The sequence below is a fragment of the Globicephala melas genome, chromosome 13 (genome assembly GCF_963455315.2).
Source record: "Globicephala melas chromosome 13, mGloMel1.2, whole genome shotgun sequence".
Classification (NCBI taxonomy): domain Eukaryota; kingdom Metazoa; phylum Chordata; class Mammalia; order Artiodactyla; family Delphinidae; genus Globicephala; species Globicephala melas.
Genome location: NC_083326.1, coordinates 86,909,459 through 86,927,039, shown reverse-complemented (window position 1 = coordinate 86,927,039; position 17,581 = coordinate 86,909,459). Strand labels below are relative to the sequence as shown.

The following is a 17,581-nucleotide window of genomic DNA, read 5'->3' as shown; positions in this document are numbered from 1 at the left end:
AAAAGTTTTAATGATTTCCCGTTTCCCATGATAAAGAGCAGAGATTTGCAAACTTTTCCCGTAAGGGGTGAGATAGTAAATATTTTCCACTTTGTAGCCTGCATATTCTTTTTTTTTTTTTACAGTAAGGAAGACTTTATTCAGTGGGGGAATACTACAATGGAGTTTTAGCCTGCATATTCTTATTTATTTTCTGACAATGTTTAAAAATGTCAAAGGTGTTTTTAGCCTAAGATCTGTGCATGGACAAGCTATGGCTGGAATTGACTGACCAGACATAGTTTGCTGACTCTGGAAAAAAAAGATGCTCTGAATGTGGCTACGAGCACTGTCTCCCTCTACCCACCCTGCATCTCACGCCTCAATTCCAAGCCCTCTGGGTGTTCCATCCACGCCAGTTTCTTTTGTTTTCTTCAACCCACCCTGCTCCCCCAAGCACAGGACATTTGTATGTGCAGTTCCTTCTGCCTGGAACCCATCCTGTATAGAGATCACAGCCCAAGCCCTGCTGCCCCAGGGAACGTGTCCGTGTCTCCCTGACTACACCAGGGTCCTCTAACATAGCTTGTATCTCGCCAGCTGCCTCTGTTTCTCATCTTTTCTTACAGTGGCCAGTTTACGCTTTTTGAAGTGACAACTTATTGCGTGACCATCTTCCCCACTAGACTGTATGCTTGAGAAGAGCAAAGATCTTCAGCCATCTGCTTTTTGGGGGTTTGGAGGGAACCCTGAGTTATGGCATTTGCCAATTTCCATGGTGTAAATATTCCCCTGCTAGAACCCTCCTACACTGTTGGTGGGAATGTAAATTGGTGCAGCCACTATGGAGAACAGTATGGAGGTTCCTTAAAAAAGTGAAAATAGAACTACCATATGACCCAGCAGTCCCACTCCTGGGCCTATATCTGGAGAAAAACATGGTCTGAAAGGATACATGCACCCCAGTGTTCATTGCAGCATTGTTTACAGTAGCCAAGACAGAAGCAACCTAAATGTCCATCAACAGAGGGATGGATAAAGGAGATGTGGTGCATATACACAATGGAATATTACTCAGCCATAAAACAGAACAAAATAATGCCATTGGCAGCGACATGGATGGACCTAGAGATTGTCATACTGAGTGAAATAAGTCAGAGGAAGATGAATATCATATGATATCACGTATATGTGGAATCTTAAGAAAAGGATACAAATGAACTTATCTACAAAATAGAAAGACAGTTACAGATGTAGAAAACAAACCTATGGTTACCAGGGGGTAATGGGGGGAGGGATAAATTGGGAGATTGGGATTGACATATACACCTACTATATATAAAATAGATAACTAATAAGGACCAACTGTATAGCACAGGGGACTCTACTCTGTACTCTGAAATGACCTATATGGGAAAAGAACCTAAAAAAGAGTGGATCTATGTATATGTATAACTGATTCACTTTGCTGTACAGCAGAAACTAACACAGCATTGTAAATCCACTCTACTCCAATAAAAATTTTTTTAAAAAAGAAAAAAATATTCCCCCCCCAGTCAATGTCAAGTTAGCAAAATGATGTCACTGAGTGTGGAGGTGGAAAGAGGTGCTGAGAATCAGCTTTGTCTGGGCGACCGCTGGATCTCCATCTTTTTAAACTCACTTTGTATCTGCATCTCTACCACCCAGAAGAGTGTCCAGTAAATAAGAAGAATTACAGAAATATCATTTGAATGAATGAATGAAGTAAATATTGGGACAGAGAGCAATGAAGCACAGAAGAAAAGGAAGAAATGCAGCATGATTTCTTTCAAGCTGCAAGCTTTCCATTTTTCTTCTCTAGAATAACCGTGGTTACCAGACCCCAGAATATTATAAGGCAGAAACAAGAGGACGTGAGAAGACAAATTTATGGGGACAAAAATCTCATTATAAAGTACATGCATTAAAGGGATTGAGTATACTTTACTTCATAATGAAAAGTTTTTATTCTGAATATGCTAATGAAAAAGCTAGAAAAAGATGTCAGTAATGGAAAATTTTAATCCTGTGATAATGTCTAAGAAGAAACAATTTGAGTAATATCCTTATTTTAATCTTGAAAATGAGATGTGAAGGGAAGGAAAACGAGGACCACGGCTCCTGCATTTGGGAGACATCTGGTTGCCCGTGTCTGGGTCTGATGCAGATTTCCAAAATGCCATTGCAGACAAATACTGGCTTGGTTAGAAGGATTTCTCCAAGTGGAGCTAGGACAGCTTAGTACCTTGAATAATGGCCCCTCCGCCCCTTCACGCATTCCTCATTTCTCTTCCATTGCCAGAATCTTTCACATGGCATTTGTCAGTTGCCCTTGGTGTCCTCCTTACTTGAAAAATTTCCTCAGTTTCCCAAGAAGCAGACCCTGAGACAAGAATGTGTGTGCAAGTGATTTATGAAGGAAGAGTTCCCGAGAAACCAATAAGAGAGCAGAGAGAGTAAAAGAAGAAGAGAAGAACCCAAGCACTAGTGCCGTTTCGGAAGTTACGTGCAGGGTGGCTTCAGCCTAATCCCATGGGGGGACTCTGGCGCATGCACAGTGCCCCCAACTGACCCAGCTGGAGGCCAGGGAGCTGGGTTTGCCTGCTGCATCATCACTGTGGCCAAGGGCCATCTCCCAGGGCAGGAAACACTGAGGCACGTGCAGCTCTTTGCACCTGTGGGCAAGATGGCTCCAGAAACTCAAGAAGAGCCACCCGGGGAAAGTCACAGGTAGATGATGTCATGAAAAACAAAAGCCACAGGTAGATGCCATGAAAAACAAAAGCACTACGATGTGGAGAGAAGGGAACCTCCTCCAGCGTTGGTGGGGATGTAAACTAGTGCAGCCACTGTGGAGGACAATATGGAAGGTCCTTAAAAAACTAAAAATAGAGCTACCATATGATCCAGCAATCCCACTGCTGGGTATATATTTGAAAAAAACAAAAACACTAATTCGAAAAGATACATGTACCCCAGTGTTCATAGCGGCATTATTTACAACATGGAAACAAGCTTAGTGTCCATCAACCAATGAATAGATAAAGAAGATGTGATGTGTGTGTGTGTACACACACACACACACACACACACACACAATGGAATAGTACTCAGTCATAAGAGAGAACGAAATTTTGCCATTTGCGGCGACATGGATGGACCTAGAAGGTATTATACTAAGTGAAGTAAGTCAGACAGAGAAAGACAGATACTGTATGATATCACTTATATGTGAAATGTAAAAGCTACAACAAGCTAGTGAATATAATTTTAAAAAGAAGCAGAAGCGCAGATATAGGGAAGAAACTACTGGTCACCACTGAGGGAGGGAGGGAGGGGCAACGTAGGGCTGGGCGCCAGGGAGGCACAAACTATTGGCTCAGGCTGCATGTACAACACGGAGAATATAGCCAATACTTTGTAATAACTGTAAATGGAAAGTAACCTTTAAAATTGTATAAAGACTGAAAAACCTAAAATTATAAAAAGAAAAAGCACTTAGAAGCCAGGGGTAGGGCATGTGGAAACGATGAAGGGATATGAGGAGATTTGGGGGGAACCCTGACACTGTCCACCATAACTCGCTCCCCAGCCATAAATGGCTCTCATTCGTATGACCTCTAGAAAGTGTCCTGAAGTTTTGGGAAGAAATCTTCAACTCTTTCCTAAGGATTGTGATCATTCAGATATAGATTCGCCCCCTCTCCGGCCTTACTTTTGTTTCCAGAAGTTTCACCCATTTATCCTTCAGAGAGCCATCTGGAAAAACCTAAGTTGGAAATGGAATTTCACTCTCTTCTTCCCCCACCCACCCCAGGAGCTTACCTGCGACACTCACACTCGCGGTGGAAGCCAGTTGCCCACGTGGGTGGTGGCAGAACGCGGTCTGATCGTTGGTGTGCTCTTGTAAGGACCTACCACGATATGCTGGTTCTCTAAACTGGAGAAAAATACAGGTAGCTTCAAGACGCATTGACTTGCATCTCAAACACTTAGCTCTTAACTCTTCTAGTGCTAGCAGGTCTGTGTCTGCTTGGTTTCTCATCTCTCCAAATGAATGGTAGGCTTCCGTATCTAAAGCTCTCGTTTGCCCATCTCTGCTTTGATTTATCGACACATCACGGAACTTAAAGAGTTGTCAGAAGACCATGAAGACATGCTCATCTCAAAGCATCTTGTTACAGAAATGTCCCAGCTTTGCTTGTGCAGAATTCGCTCAAAGCATCCAGTTTGGGGTCTTGAAGAAGCCCTATGTAACGTCCTGACCTGTGTTTCTACTGGGGGGTGAGAAGTTGCTTTAATGATCCTCATTGCTAATAAGCACGCCTGTCCTCGCACTGGAAAAGGAGGTGGGGGGCTTGGAACCCAGGATCAGGAGTGTGGGCGTCCTGTGACCAGATCACCTGGCTCCTGCATGCAGTAGCTGGGTGACCCTGGACAAATACTTTCCCCTTCTTGAGCCTAGGTTTCTAGTCTACAAACTGTGAGTAGATAACAGTTATTTATTGGAATACGTTGAGGGTTGCACGACGTAAGACATAAAAAGCCCTTAAAACAGTGCTTATCACATTAAAAGTACTCAATGAAGGTTAGTTGTTCCAGCACTCAGGAAGAAGAAGCATGACCATCCCAAAGCAAGGCTTTTCTTCTTCTTTGAAAATGATGCCCTTTTGCGGCCTTGGGATGCACTGAGGTGGTCCTGCAAAGCCTCATGTTCAGTTTCCTTTCTTAGAGTTGGGAGCCGTGGCCCTGGAGGATGTGGCCATTGCCTGTGTCTGAGCTGACCCAGTGTCTTGTTTCCTGGAAGGGCATTTTAGTTTCCTTAAATCTGGGGAGGCCTCAGGCTAGGTCACCAACCGTGTGTCTTTATGCAAAGGGAGCCCTTCCTAGTGAAAAAACCTTAGATTTTTATTAAAGTATAGTTGATTTACAATATTGTGTTAGTTTCAGGCGTACAGCATAGTGTTTCAGTATTTTTGTAGATTATATTCCATTGTAGGTTATTACAAGATAATGTGCGTAATTCCCTGTGCTATTCAGTAAGTCCTTGTTGCTTATCTAAAAGGCTTAGATTTTGAACCCAGTGTACCAAGGGGCCCACGTAGGGGAACGTTATTGGAAAATGAGAAGAGTTCCTCAAATCGAGATGTTATTCATCTTCTCTGTCAAAGAGAATAAACTACAAAAAGATCCCTCCACACCCGCACATGTGGAACCAGTCAGTAGGGATCTGAGGTGCCCAGGAGAGCCTGCGTTCCTTCCTTTGCTTCCACTTCTGTTGTCTTCCATACAAAGGACGGCTGCAAGCAGGACAGGGCAGGAAGGTGGCTTCTTAGCTTACCTGTGCTGGTAGCACCTACACCGGTGGGAGAAACTAAACCTACAGGCAGCTCCGTGCCCACAGTGTTCTGAGGCCTATATATATCCAGCCCTGAGCCTCTCCGTGGGTGACTGCACTGTTCTCCAAGCAAACCCTGCCCACACTCGACAGCAGTACCGCCTTCCAGATGGAGCTCACACATCGAGCGTTGCCCATCCGTGTTGCTATTTGACTCGCCCATGGCGGGTGGACAGCAGGGAGGTAGGGAGGATGGGGCTGGGTGTAGGGCCACCAGAAGTGGCATCTGAATGCTTTATGCTAATCCAGCCCCTCTGCCCCCCTCAGCTGGAACTCTGTTCTTGTCCCTCCTCACCTTCATACTCAGGGACATCGGAAACCCTGAATGTTTCTTCTTCTTGGTTCATCTGTGTCTTCACGATTTACTGACCGTATTTCCCAAATGCACTCTCTTAGGACATTCTATTTCTAATACCAGTATACACAAAATACGTCCAAAGCATGGATATCCACATAATTAAACCTTTATAAACCTCGAACGCAGTTGTTCATGATCCTGGTTGCATAATAGAATCACCTGGATAAAAGAACAGACAGAAAGATGGAAGGAAGGAAGGGAGGGAGGGAAGAGTGAGAGAGGGAGAAGGAGGAGAAGAAGTAGAAAGAGAAAGAAAGAAAGAAAGAAAGGGAAAGAAAGAAGGAAAGAAAAGGAAAAAAGAAAGGGAGAGAGAGAAAGAAAGAAAGAAAGAAAGAAAGAAAAAGGGAAAGAGAAGGAAAGAAAAAGAAAAAAAGGGAGAGAGAAAGAGAGAGAGAATGAAAGAAAGAAAGAAAAAGAAAGGGAGAGAGAAAGAAAGAAGAATGAAAGAAGGAAGAAAGAATGAAGGAAGGAAGGAAAGAGGGAAAGAAGGAAAGAAAGAAAGAAAGGAAAATGGAAGGGAAGAAAGAAAAGAAAAGCAGAGAAGAGAAAAAAGAAAAGAAGAGAAAATAAAACAAAACTGGTGCCTGACGCCACTCAGGAGCAGTCAGAAATCTGAGTGGTGCCTGTGGCCACTGGTTTATTTGTAAAATTCCCCCAGGCAGTTTTTTGTTTGTTTGGTTTTTGTTTTTTTTGACGTGTGGCATGCGGGATCTGAGTTCCCTGGCCAGGGATCAAACCGTGCCCCTTGCAGTGGAAGTGGGGAGCCTTAAACACTAGACCACCAGGAAAGCTCCCCCTGCCCAGGCCACGCTAGTGCCTAGGTAAAGCGGAGAACCACCGCGTGTAAAATATGCAGCCACGTTATATAAAATTCTACTTAATTCTACTCTGTTTATCTCCTGTAACACAGCAGATGCCAGGCATTATCCTCTGTGCTAGCCACACAGGCTAAGCATGGCTACTCTTTTCAGGATGCTTCAGGCTAAAACACACACTCCAACTGCAAAGGTACAGCCCTTAGCTTTCCAGTTAAACATGAAGACGTGGTAAACATTGCCAAATATGCAAGCGTTCTGGAAGCTCTCGAGTGCTAAATATTTACAAAAAGTTATTAAAATTCAAATTCCCACTGACTCGACAAGACACACATGATGAGCTATTCCAAAGCTAGATCACCATATGCAGAATTTACAGAGGAAATTGTCAGGAACCTGGTGCACACCCTCCTGCATCAGAAATATTGAGAAGCTCGTGCAAGCTAAGGAGTCATTCAAGGAAAGCTACCATTTCAGGATACACAACGTTCCTAAAGTTTGCTGTGGTCTCCAGGTGAAGAATTCCCAACTTAGGGTGTTTTCATCAGCGCGTCAGATAGAGGAAAGTTAGCTCAAAAGAAACTGTTTCCTTTACGTCTTGGCCAGACAAGGGATCTAAGGGAAAAGAGAAAATCAAACTTGATAGGACAACCATGCAAGGTTACTGAAGGAATAAAATTAGAGGAAGTAAATAGAGCACTTTAAAAATTATTGCAGAGCTTCCCTGGTGGCGCAGTGGTTGAGAGTCTGCCTGCCGATGCAGGGGACGCGGGTTCGTGCCCTGGTCCGGGAAGATCCCACATGCTGCGGAGCGGCTGGGCCCGTGAGCCATGGCCGCTGAGCCTGCGCGTCCGGAGCCTGTGCTCCGCAGCAGGAGAGGCCACAGTGGTGAGAGGCCCGCGTACCGCAAAAAAATAAAAAATAAAAAAATTAAAATTAAAATTATTACTGATGTTGTCCTAGGTGGGTCTTGCGGAATGGGAAGAATTTGACAGCTTGCGGGCTGTAGAGAGCAGGCTCAGTAGTTGTGGAGCACGGGCTTATTAGTTGCTCCGCGGCATGTGGGATCTTCCTGGACCAGGGCTCGAACCCGTGTCCCCTGCATTGGGAGGCGGATTCTTAACAACTGTAGCTACTCCTGTTCTGTGTGAGAGATCAGTGCTCGTGCAGGAATTTAACCTCTGTGGCGGGGACGGTCTCTTTAGGCAGCACTTCTGATCTTCCTTCTCTGTTTCTTGCCCTCCTCCTCCTCTTGTTTCCTTCCTCTCTCCCTCTCTCCTCTTATCCTAGTCACCCCTGATACCCCAGTATCCCACCTCATCCCTTACTTTAAGAAGGAGGCTCCCCGAAATCACCACCATTTATCTCTGAGCTTCTTATTGATACATTTGCGTGGGTTTGATAAATAAGTCTCAATAGCTTGGTCATATGTATATAAAAGACCAAACCTTGTCCTCCTAAATGTCAGAATCAGTGGTCATTTTGCAATTATGTGAAATTCAAACCTCTGGAGAAGGATCTGATAGGTGGAAGTGGCTTTGGTCACGAAGGGTTAAAAAGTGTCTCTCCTTGCTGCCTCCCAGATGAATTCTCACCTGTATTTCTTCACTTCTTCCCTCAGGGAGTGTCTGGTACCACCTCTGCCTTTTTTTTTTTTTTTAACCTGTCACTTAGAAGAGCATACATTTTCTAAAAGCAGACTATGAAAAAGAAGAAGGGGTAGCCAGTAAATTAAACTAACCAGAATAGCTGCAAAAATCATCCCGATACTCTAACTTGGATTCCTTTCTGGATACGTGTTTCTAGAAAACCCAGACTGTCTAAAAACTAATCATTGTCAGAATGACTCCTGTATCCAGGTAACATCTGGCTACTTCTCCTTGTTCATCCGTGTGGGTCCTGTGGTCCCATTCTCCTGTTCACGCCTCAGCTCTGATTCTCTGCAATTCTCTCTCGCCCCCACTGGGTAACAAAGCCACATCACCCTCAAAGTCCTTTAAAAGTCTGTGCCCCCAACTTGAATGGACCGTGGCTTTGGAAAATCCGATATAGGCAGCAAAGAGATTTCTGGGAGTGAGGGAAAGAATCCTATCCTCCACCCTCCTAGAAGGAGCACAGGGAAGAAAGTGTTTAGGAAATTCAATCAGCATTTCTCGTAATTATCCACAAACACCTGTCCTGGGGACTCTGAGAGGCTCACAGAAAACAGGGGTTGGGAAGTTTGAGTGAGGGTGTCTAAGGCCAGGCCAAGGCTGTGAATCTTGTTAAAGGTTGTTTGTTCTTTTGGGGATCGAATTTCTTTTTTTTCTTTCTTTCTTTTTTAATTGAAGTATAGTTGACTTACAATGTTGGGTTAGTTTCAGGTGTATGGCAAAGGGATTCATATATATTCTTTTTCAGATTATTTTCTGTGATAGGTTATTACAAGATACTGAATATAGTTCTCCGTGCTAGACAGTTAAGTCCATGTTGCTTATCTATCTTATACATAGTAGTGTGTATCTTTTAATCCCAACCTCCTAATTTATTCCTCCATTCCCATCCCTGCTTTCCCCTTTGGTAACCATAAGTTTGTTTTCTGTGTCTGTAGGTCTATTTCTGTTTTGTAAACAAGTTCATTTGTATCATTTTTTTAGATCTCACATATAAGTGGTATCATATGACATTTGTCTTTCTCTGGCTTACTTCACTTGGTATGATCACCTCTAGGTCCATCCATGTTGCTGCAAATGGCATTATTTCACTCTGTTTTATGTGAGTAGTACTCCATTGTATAAATGCACCACATCTTCTTGATCCGTTCATCTGTCAGTGGACACTGGGGATCACATTTCTGACAAGCTCTTTGCAGGGGTGATGTGGACACACATTGAAATAGTCCATTGCCTGCCAAGGGTTCCCACCCCAGTCCTCAAAGTTGTTCTCTCCTTCTCTCCAGTGTGGAGGGCGCCTCCTATGAAGTCATGCAGATCGACGTAGAAATCCAAGAGGCCAGTGACCCGCCAACCACACAGCTTGTTACGTGGCAGGTTGAATACCCAGGAGACATCACATCTGACTTGGGCGTCTCCAAGATCTACGTGAGCCAGAAGGACCTGATTGGCGTCATCCCACTGGCCATGGTAAGAATGTCCCTGCTCTGGGTTGTTAATACAGACCTCAGGGAAAGGCAAGGTACCACACCGTGACCCAGACACAGCGGGCACACATCAGTGAGCTCAGAACCAGGGTGGGGGGAAACTCAATGATGAAGTTACTGCAAATCGCCGATTCTGTAAAAATGTTTTTCTAAGTAGTATCTTCAGAATATTCTTTAGAAAGTAATCAAAATCCAGGAATTAGATTTGGGTCTTCCATTACATGAAAAGTATTAATGATTTAATCCAGATGTTTGTATGATACATTGGAGACTGTTCAAGGATCTCAAACACATACACCTGCAGAGACCAGACAGATCAAGTATCTGAGTGAAATGTGGCAGGCGACTTGCCAAACACCTACCTGGTGAAAAGGCCCTGCCGTGTTTGCCATGCAGGAAAACCAGGCCGGATTCTGAACTCTTAATATCTACTGACTTCTCAAGAGAAGCCGTTAATATAGTTTTAATGCGAAACAGCAATTCGTCCCTGTTAGAACTAATTTTTTTTTTAATCAAGCCCATCTAAGAAAGAGTTAACTATAATTCATTCACAGGCCACCTATGTATAACTCGTCACCTGCCTCTAAACGGTTTAGGACTCGGTCTGTCCACGTGTTTCCTACGATTTGTGGAACAGAGATGGGCTTTCCTCCTTGAAAGGACCCGCCCCCTGGTTGCTGTGCAACGGAATACATTGCCTGTGGGAAGACTAATCACCCAGGTTCACCTAAACAAAGCACACTAACGCCCTCTCTAGCCCCGCCTTTCCCCGGGGCCTCTCTGCAAAGGAATAACACATTTTCTGAATGGGAATTTTCCCAGTTCAAATGCCTTGGGATTGTGACTCTGAGGACGGTGATTTGAGCTTTCTCCTGTTACAAAAGTACTTTTACTGTCGGAAGTGAGGGATGGGTTGACCTATCCGTTGACAGCCTGCTGTCTCCCCCTCACCATCTATTAGGAACTATTGACAAGTGTTATTACATGGTTGTGAAAGGACATCAGGGATCAGTCTTTCAATACAAGGTGACGCGGACAGTTGCCTAGGGACAATAAGTTAGTTATTACACTGTTCATTAGGAAACGCAAAGTTGTTGAGGTCCTTCAGTTGATCAGGGCTCTTATTAACGATTTCTTTTATTTTAAAGGCACCGAGCCTCCCCTGGTACATTATTTCATGTGTTCATGTGTGACGGCAGCAGTCCTTCGTTTAGGCTATTCGTGGTTCTATGACTGGGGATGGCGAGACCATTTGTCTCAAATAAGTAGTTATTTGAATTTGCTCCCTTTCAGCACCTTTGGTCTGATGAGCTTTTAGTGGTACGCTGAGCGGCTTCCATTGCTTGGCTCTGCACCGGGTGGTGTGCTCGGTTCCCTCGCTCAGCGTTTCTCCCGCCTGGACTGTCCACCTGTTCCAAACCCCCTTGTTCTTCACCACTCACAGGAATCCCCACGCTCACAAGAGCCTCTTTCTCTGTCCGCCGCTGGTCTCTGAAACCGTTCTCACCTTACATCAACCTTTCTGGCTATGATACGTGTAATCACAGAAGTGTGTGTAATGGCAGAGCTAGAAAGAATCTCAGCTAAGACCTAGCTGACCCTTTTATCAGTTAGGAATTGCATTTGGCCGAGAACAAGCCCTAACCATAACCCTTACCGTAACCCTAACGAACCCCACTCACTCCACTCTACCCAGGCCAATAGTGGCTTTAATACAAGTAGGTTTCTTCTTTCATGTAAAAGAACTCCTAAGGTTGGTGGTCTAGGGCTGGTATGGTTCCCCATGCTATCTGAGATTCAGGCTCCATCTTTATTTCTGCTTCAGCAGTCAAGGGTATAGATTCCATCCTCATGGTTACCTCATGGTCCAAAATAGCTGCTGGAGTGCCAGCCAACATATCCATATTCTGCTTACCAGAAAAAGTAAGAATGCAAATCACACTGGATCAGTTCCTTTTCCCTTGCAAGAAGTCTTCACAAGAATCCAACATAATATTTCTGGGTATATCCAGTTAGCCAGAACTTGGTCACATGGACGTACTTAGTTGGAAGGAAGGCTTGTAAATTGACTTTTTAGCATGACACATCGCTCAGGCTTTGTTATTACAAGGGAACAATAGGAGATTAGATATTCTGAGGCAATGAGCAGTATTTGAAACAATCCTCCTCCATTTCCACATGAGGAAACTGAGGCTCAGAGAGGCCCTTCATCCCGGCACCTGAGTGTTTTCCATTCTGTATTCATCTTTTTGGGCCTCCTGGGAAGCAAAATAAGACACCTATATCTTGGTCTGCTCTTACTAGCTATGCAACGATGCTTAATTTCACTGTGGCTCAGTTTCCTCATCTGTAAAGTGGGGAGAGATGATACTTACTCATAAGGTTGATGTAAGCATAAAATGATAATTCAAGAGGGCTTGGAAGAGTACCGAGTACAGTCAAACATACAGTAAATGTTTGCTTTTATTATGATCACTTAGTTACAGAATGCAAAGGATAAATAATTCCTTGGCAATTATGTTGTAAATTCTTTCGGGAAGGGAATGATCCTAAGATAAGAAGAGTGCTAGGAACTGTGTAGATGCTCACTGATTTTTTTATACAATTTTAAAAGGTTACTTTTCATTTACAGTTATGACAAAGTATTGGCTATATCCCGGTGTTGTACAGCACATCCTTGAGCCTGTCTTACACCCAATATTTTGTACCTCCCGCCCCCTCCCCTATATTGCCTGTCCCCCACCTCTCCCTACTGGCAAACTCTAGGTTGTTCTCTATATCTGTGAGTCTGCTTCTTTTTTGTTATATTCACTAGTTTGTTGTATTTTTTAGATTCCACATATAAGTGATTTCATACAGTATTTGTCTTTCTCTGTCCGACTTATTTCATGTAGCATAATGCCCTCCACATCCATCCATGTTGCTGCAAATGGCAAAATTTTGTTCTTTTTTATGTCTGAGTCATATTCCATTGTGTATATGTACCGCATCTTCTTTATCTGCTCATCTGTTGATGAACACTTAGGTTGTTTCTGTGTCTTTGCTATTGTAAATAATGGTGCTAGGAACATTGGGGGATGCTCACTGATTCTTGAACTGAAATGAACGAATTGCATTAAAACATGTTTGGTCTGGGCTTCCCTGGTGGCGCAGTGGTTGAGAATCCGCCTGCCGATGCAGGGGACGCGCGCGGGTTCGTGCCCCGGTCCGGGAAGATCCCACATGCTGTGGAGCAGCTGGGCCCGTGAGCCATGGCCGCTGAGCCTGCATGTCCGGAACCTGTGCTCCGCAACGGGAGAGGCCACAACAGTGAGAGGCCCGCGTACCGCAAAAAAAAAAAAAAAACATGTTTGGTCTGATGAGTTTTTACTAATACTATCTGAGCATCTTCCTCTGCAACTAAGAGTAAAGTCTTCAGAGTACCGACCCCCAGTCTTTTGTATTTGGAGTGCTGAGTCCCTTTTCCAGAGAAAGCTGCTTCAATTCACCTTTGACTTGACTGGTGAAAGGACTTTTGCCATTTTTAGGGGGGTTACCTTCCATAAACAGACCTTTTGCCATTTTATTTCATCTTTACTTTGTTTTTGTTCATTATGCATTCACTGAGAGATTTTGAAAGGCATCTGATATCATTGCATCTATTTATCTACACATCTGTGTTACACATTCTTGAAATGTTAGAGAGGCAGAGGGAAGGCCAGCTCACCTGGACCACGATAAGTCCATGAGGAGAGAATACTTTGAGTTGAGCTCAGGGTCCCACAGGGGCTTGTAAGCTAGAATGAGGCGAATCTTTAAATGTGATGGGAAGCCACTGGAAGGTTTCCAGCACAGCAGCCACTGAACTGATGTATCTTTTTAGAAGAGCACTACGTTGAGAGCAGATTTGGGAGGGCACCCCTGTGTCCACAGCAGCACTATTCACAACAGCCAAGACATGGGAGCAACCTAAGTGTCCATGGACAGAGGAATGGATAAAGAAGATGTGGTATAGATACACAGTGGAATATTACTCGGCCATAAAAAAGGATGGAATAATGCCATTTGCAGCAACATGGATGCAACTAGAGATGATCATACTAAGTGAAGTCAGTCGGACAGAGAAAGACAAATACCATATGTGGAATCTAAAATAGGACACAAGTGAACATATCTACGAAACAGAAACAGACTTACAGACATAGAGAACAGACTTGTGGTTGCCAAGGGGGAGGGGGCGTTGGGGGGATGGATTGGGAGTTTGGGATGAGCAGATGCAAACTATTATGTATAGAATGGATAAGCAACAAGGTCCTACTGTAGAGCACAGGGAACTATATTCAATATCCTGTGATTAAACCCTCATGGAAAAGAATATTTTTAAAAAGTATGTATATATATATATATATATATATATATATATATATATATATAAAAAACTGAGTCACTTTGCGGTACCGCAGAAATTAACACAACGTTGTAAATCAACTAGACTTCGATTTAAAAAAATACAGTGTGGAGCAAAAGAAGCAGGGGTGGGCGGAAGCTGTGTGGTTGTATTTACATAAAGTTCAAAAATCAGGCAAAACTAAACAATAAAACTAAGGGTAGTGGCTACCTTTAGGAGAGAGAATTCATGGAGATGTACAGTTATGATCTGTGCATTTTTCAATGTATTATATTAAGCTTGTTTAAAATATATTAAAAATTATTGGCACTGGCAAAAAAAAGTTCTAGTTTTAGACCCAACCCCAAAGTTCTGTATATCTCCATGATACCAACGCACAAACTTGAAATGTTTAAAGGATTTTCTATTATAAAATATCCTATGATTTACCTTTTTGCCCTCTAATCTTTGCACACATCTCTGATTAATTTCCTGAGATAAACCTTTAGAAATACATTTGAATCAAAGGATGGGAATCAAAGGATTTGCAATACTATAGTATTTTTTTGATAACGGTCACCAAACTGCCTTCCGTAAAGTTTAACCAATTTACTCTTCCACCTGCTGTGTATAATGATACCCATTTCCTTGCAACTTCACTAACACAGAATATTAAAATCATAAAGTAGACCATTTGTTAAGCAAAACTTAGTGTGGCTTTTGTTGGCCCTGTTTTGTTTAATTTTAAACATTTCCTTATTAAACATTTGATCTGAGACAACTTTCTTTTCCTATTGGAAATTCAGCTTCTTATTTTGTCATTAAAAGAAGTATTTTTTTCATTGCTGTTTAAAAACACAAAACATTAAATTTACCATCTCGATCCCTTTTAACTGTTAATTTAACAGTTGCTGTTAAATTTAATTTAACTGTTGCAATTTAACAGCAATTTAACTGTTGCTGTTAAATATTTTCACCTTGTTGTGCAACAGATCTCCAGGATGTTTTCATCTGGCAAAACCCTGAAACTCTACATTCACTCAACGCTAGTTCCCATCCCCCTACTCCCAGCCCTTGGAAGCCACCTTCTATTTTCAGTTTCCATATATTAGTGATACCAGCCTTTTGATCGACATACTGCAAATATTCCTCCCAATTTCCCGTTTGCCTTCTGATGTCGCAGATCGTATATATAATAGCATGCAGACGTTTGAGGGGGAAGTATTTGTTTAGTTTTGATGTAGTCAAATCTACTGATCTTTTCCATAACGGACATCCTTCCTCTCCCCCAGTTATAACCAAGAAGAAAAAAACGTGCCTGTTTTGTGTGTTCTCGTAAAACCTCCAAATATTAAAATACCCGCACACAGCATATTTGAATAGGTAGAACTATAATCTTCAGAAAAGAATGCTAAAAGTAAACGCAGTTGTGACTCCTTGTACTCTTTTTAAGGATTTGAGATCAACTCGGGAGTGAGCACATGACCCACTATTCTTTGTAGGATGTATAATTCCATCTCCAGGAAAGCTTTGAGATGAGACGCAGTTAAGCCTTTCCATTCAAAGCTCATTTTCCAAAAGACGTTTATTTCTTCCTCGATATTTTGCATACTTTTTCCTGATGTCTATGGCCTTAAAACATTTTCTTTTTTTTTTTAAATCCGTTCATGTATTTCTAGGACTTTATCACATTAGTCTTTTTTTCTGTTCAGGAAATGATGCCTTACTATGTCGTGGGTCAATCTTTGTTTTTTGTTGTTTTTTTTTTTTTTTTGTCCTTTGGGAGAAAATTCTGAGGAAAAGGTCATTAAGTGAGTACCACCATTAATCTAATTAGTGCATATCTGTAGCTGCGTGTCAGTGTCAGATTCTGGAGAGCAATGTTTGCATTTCTTAGAAGAGTTGAAACACATCCTTTTGGGGTGGCAGGGGGTGCCCAGTTTCTCAAGCTCTTCATTATTATTCTCTCCCATCTGCCTCCTGAGTTTCCACTAAAATAAGTGTTTTGAGCTTCCGCCAGGATTCAGACATAATGATACTGATATTCATCACTTTGAATGCCATACCGGCTAGTGGAACATCCTTTCAAACATATTAACATGTGCTCTTTCTTTTAAAATAAAACAAACATTATTTTCATTCCTGTTGGGCAGTGGCTGTTCAGGTACCGTAACTGTGGTGGCTGTTCTAAGTGTGGGATGGATGTGTGACTCAGCTCTCCTCTGGTTTGTAAGGACACACCCTTTTACCGTGTTGGGTTTCTGATGAGTTTCTCATTTCGCTGTGTCTCAGCCTTGACCACTGAATTTTAGTGATTAGACTTGAGTTGTGACCTCAGATGAAATGTAATCAGGAGATACAGTCTGGACAGACAGGTCATCCTTGAAAAAAATCAAAGGAGGACTCTCACCCTAAAGTGACCTGGTGGTGGCAGCCTTTCATGGTGTCTACATAAGATGCTATAAGAGTACAGGTGTGTCTCCCAGACCCAGGCCTGCAGCTGCTTGGAGAAGACCAACAGAGCTTTTTAAGCAAGATCAAAGAGTCATACGTGCTCTTGTGAGGTGAAATTTGATATATTGCAAGCCTTTCCTCAAATGTGACACTCATGGGAGCACAGATACAACTCAGAATTCTCTGTATAGCCCGCCACCCATGCCACCTCCTCCAGGGGGTCCTCCTGGATCCTTAGAGCCAGACATGATTCTTGTTGGCTCTCCTGCTCTGTCTACCGCATGGTTTCCTTGCTCACATCGAGGACAGTAGTCAAGTTGGGGAATTCAAACACTCTTGAGTTCTTTTTGCCCGTTGAGATCACACCATTGGAAGTCGAAATGGACCCAAGATGCTTGGGGAGACCTAAACTCAGGATGTCCATTTGACCTTCCAGGTCCTTCCTTATGTCACCTTATTGTTGGAACCCCACCTAAACCCTTCTGATCTCCAAGTCCCACTTCCAAAGTAGAAGCAGCTAGACTCCGGTGCACCACTCCTGACTTTCCATTTATTTCCAGTCCAAATGCCTTCTTCTCATGAGCTTGCATTAAGGGCCTCTGTAACCCAGACAATGGCAGGTAGGAGCCATGCAGTTAAGACTTCACCAGACCCTTCACTTACTTGATTGAGTCTTGAGTTCTTTCTTCCATAATTCTTGGGATTCCAAGAAAGTAATCATCAAATAACGTCTTCCCTTCTCATCTTATCTGCATCTTCTTAAATCTTGCTGATCAGGGCATGTCCTCGTAAATCTAGGATTCAGTAGAAATCCTATTTCTGTAAACCTCACAGACAAAACTCACTCACGTGTTCATAACCATATAATTTACTATTGTAAAGCTTCTGATGAAATAAATGCATTTTCCATAAGCTTTCCTGAATTGAATACATTTCTCTTGTTAGATAAAATGAACTGCCTTTTCATCCACTGCGCCCTCCCCTAATCGTTAGAACCCTCAGGACTTAATCTTCTGGCTCGTCCACCTTCCCTGAATTATCTCCTGCCAAC

At 42.8% G+C, this 17,581-nt stretch overlaps 1 protein-coding gene across 2 annotated transcripts in view; it reads left to right on the top strand.

Annotated features, from left to right (window-relative positions):
• TMEM132D (transmembrane protein 132D) overlaps nucleotides 1-17,581 on the top strand; it is a 640,506-nt gene that overhangs the window by 429,651 nt on the left and 193,274 nt on the right. For both annotated transcript variants that reach the window (XM_060310564.1, XM_030859958.2), the window contains one exon: nucleotides 9,510-9,693. In XM_060310564.1, the coding sequence (XP_060166547.1) occupies nucleotides 9,510-9,693 (184 nt within the window). The remainder of the gene's footprint in view (nucleotides 1-9,509; nucleotides 9,694-17,581) is intronic.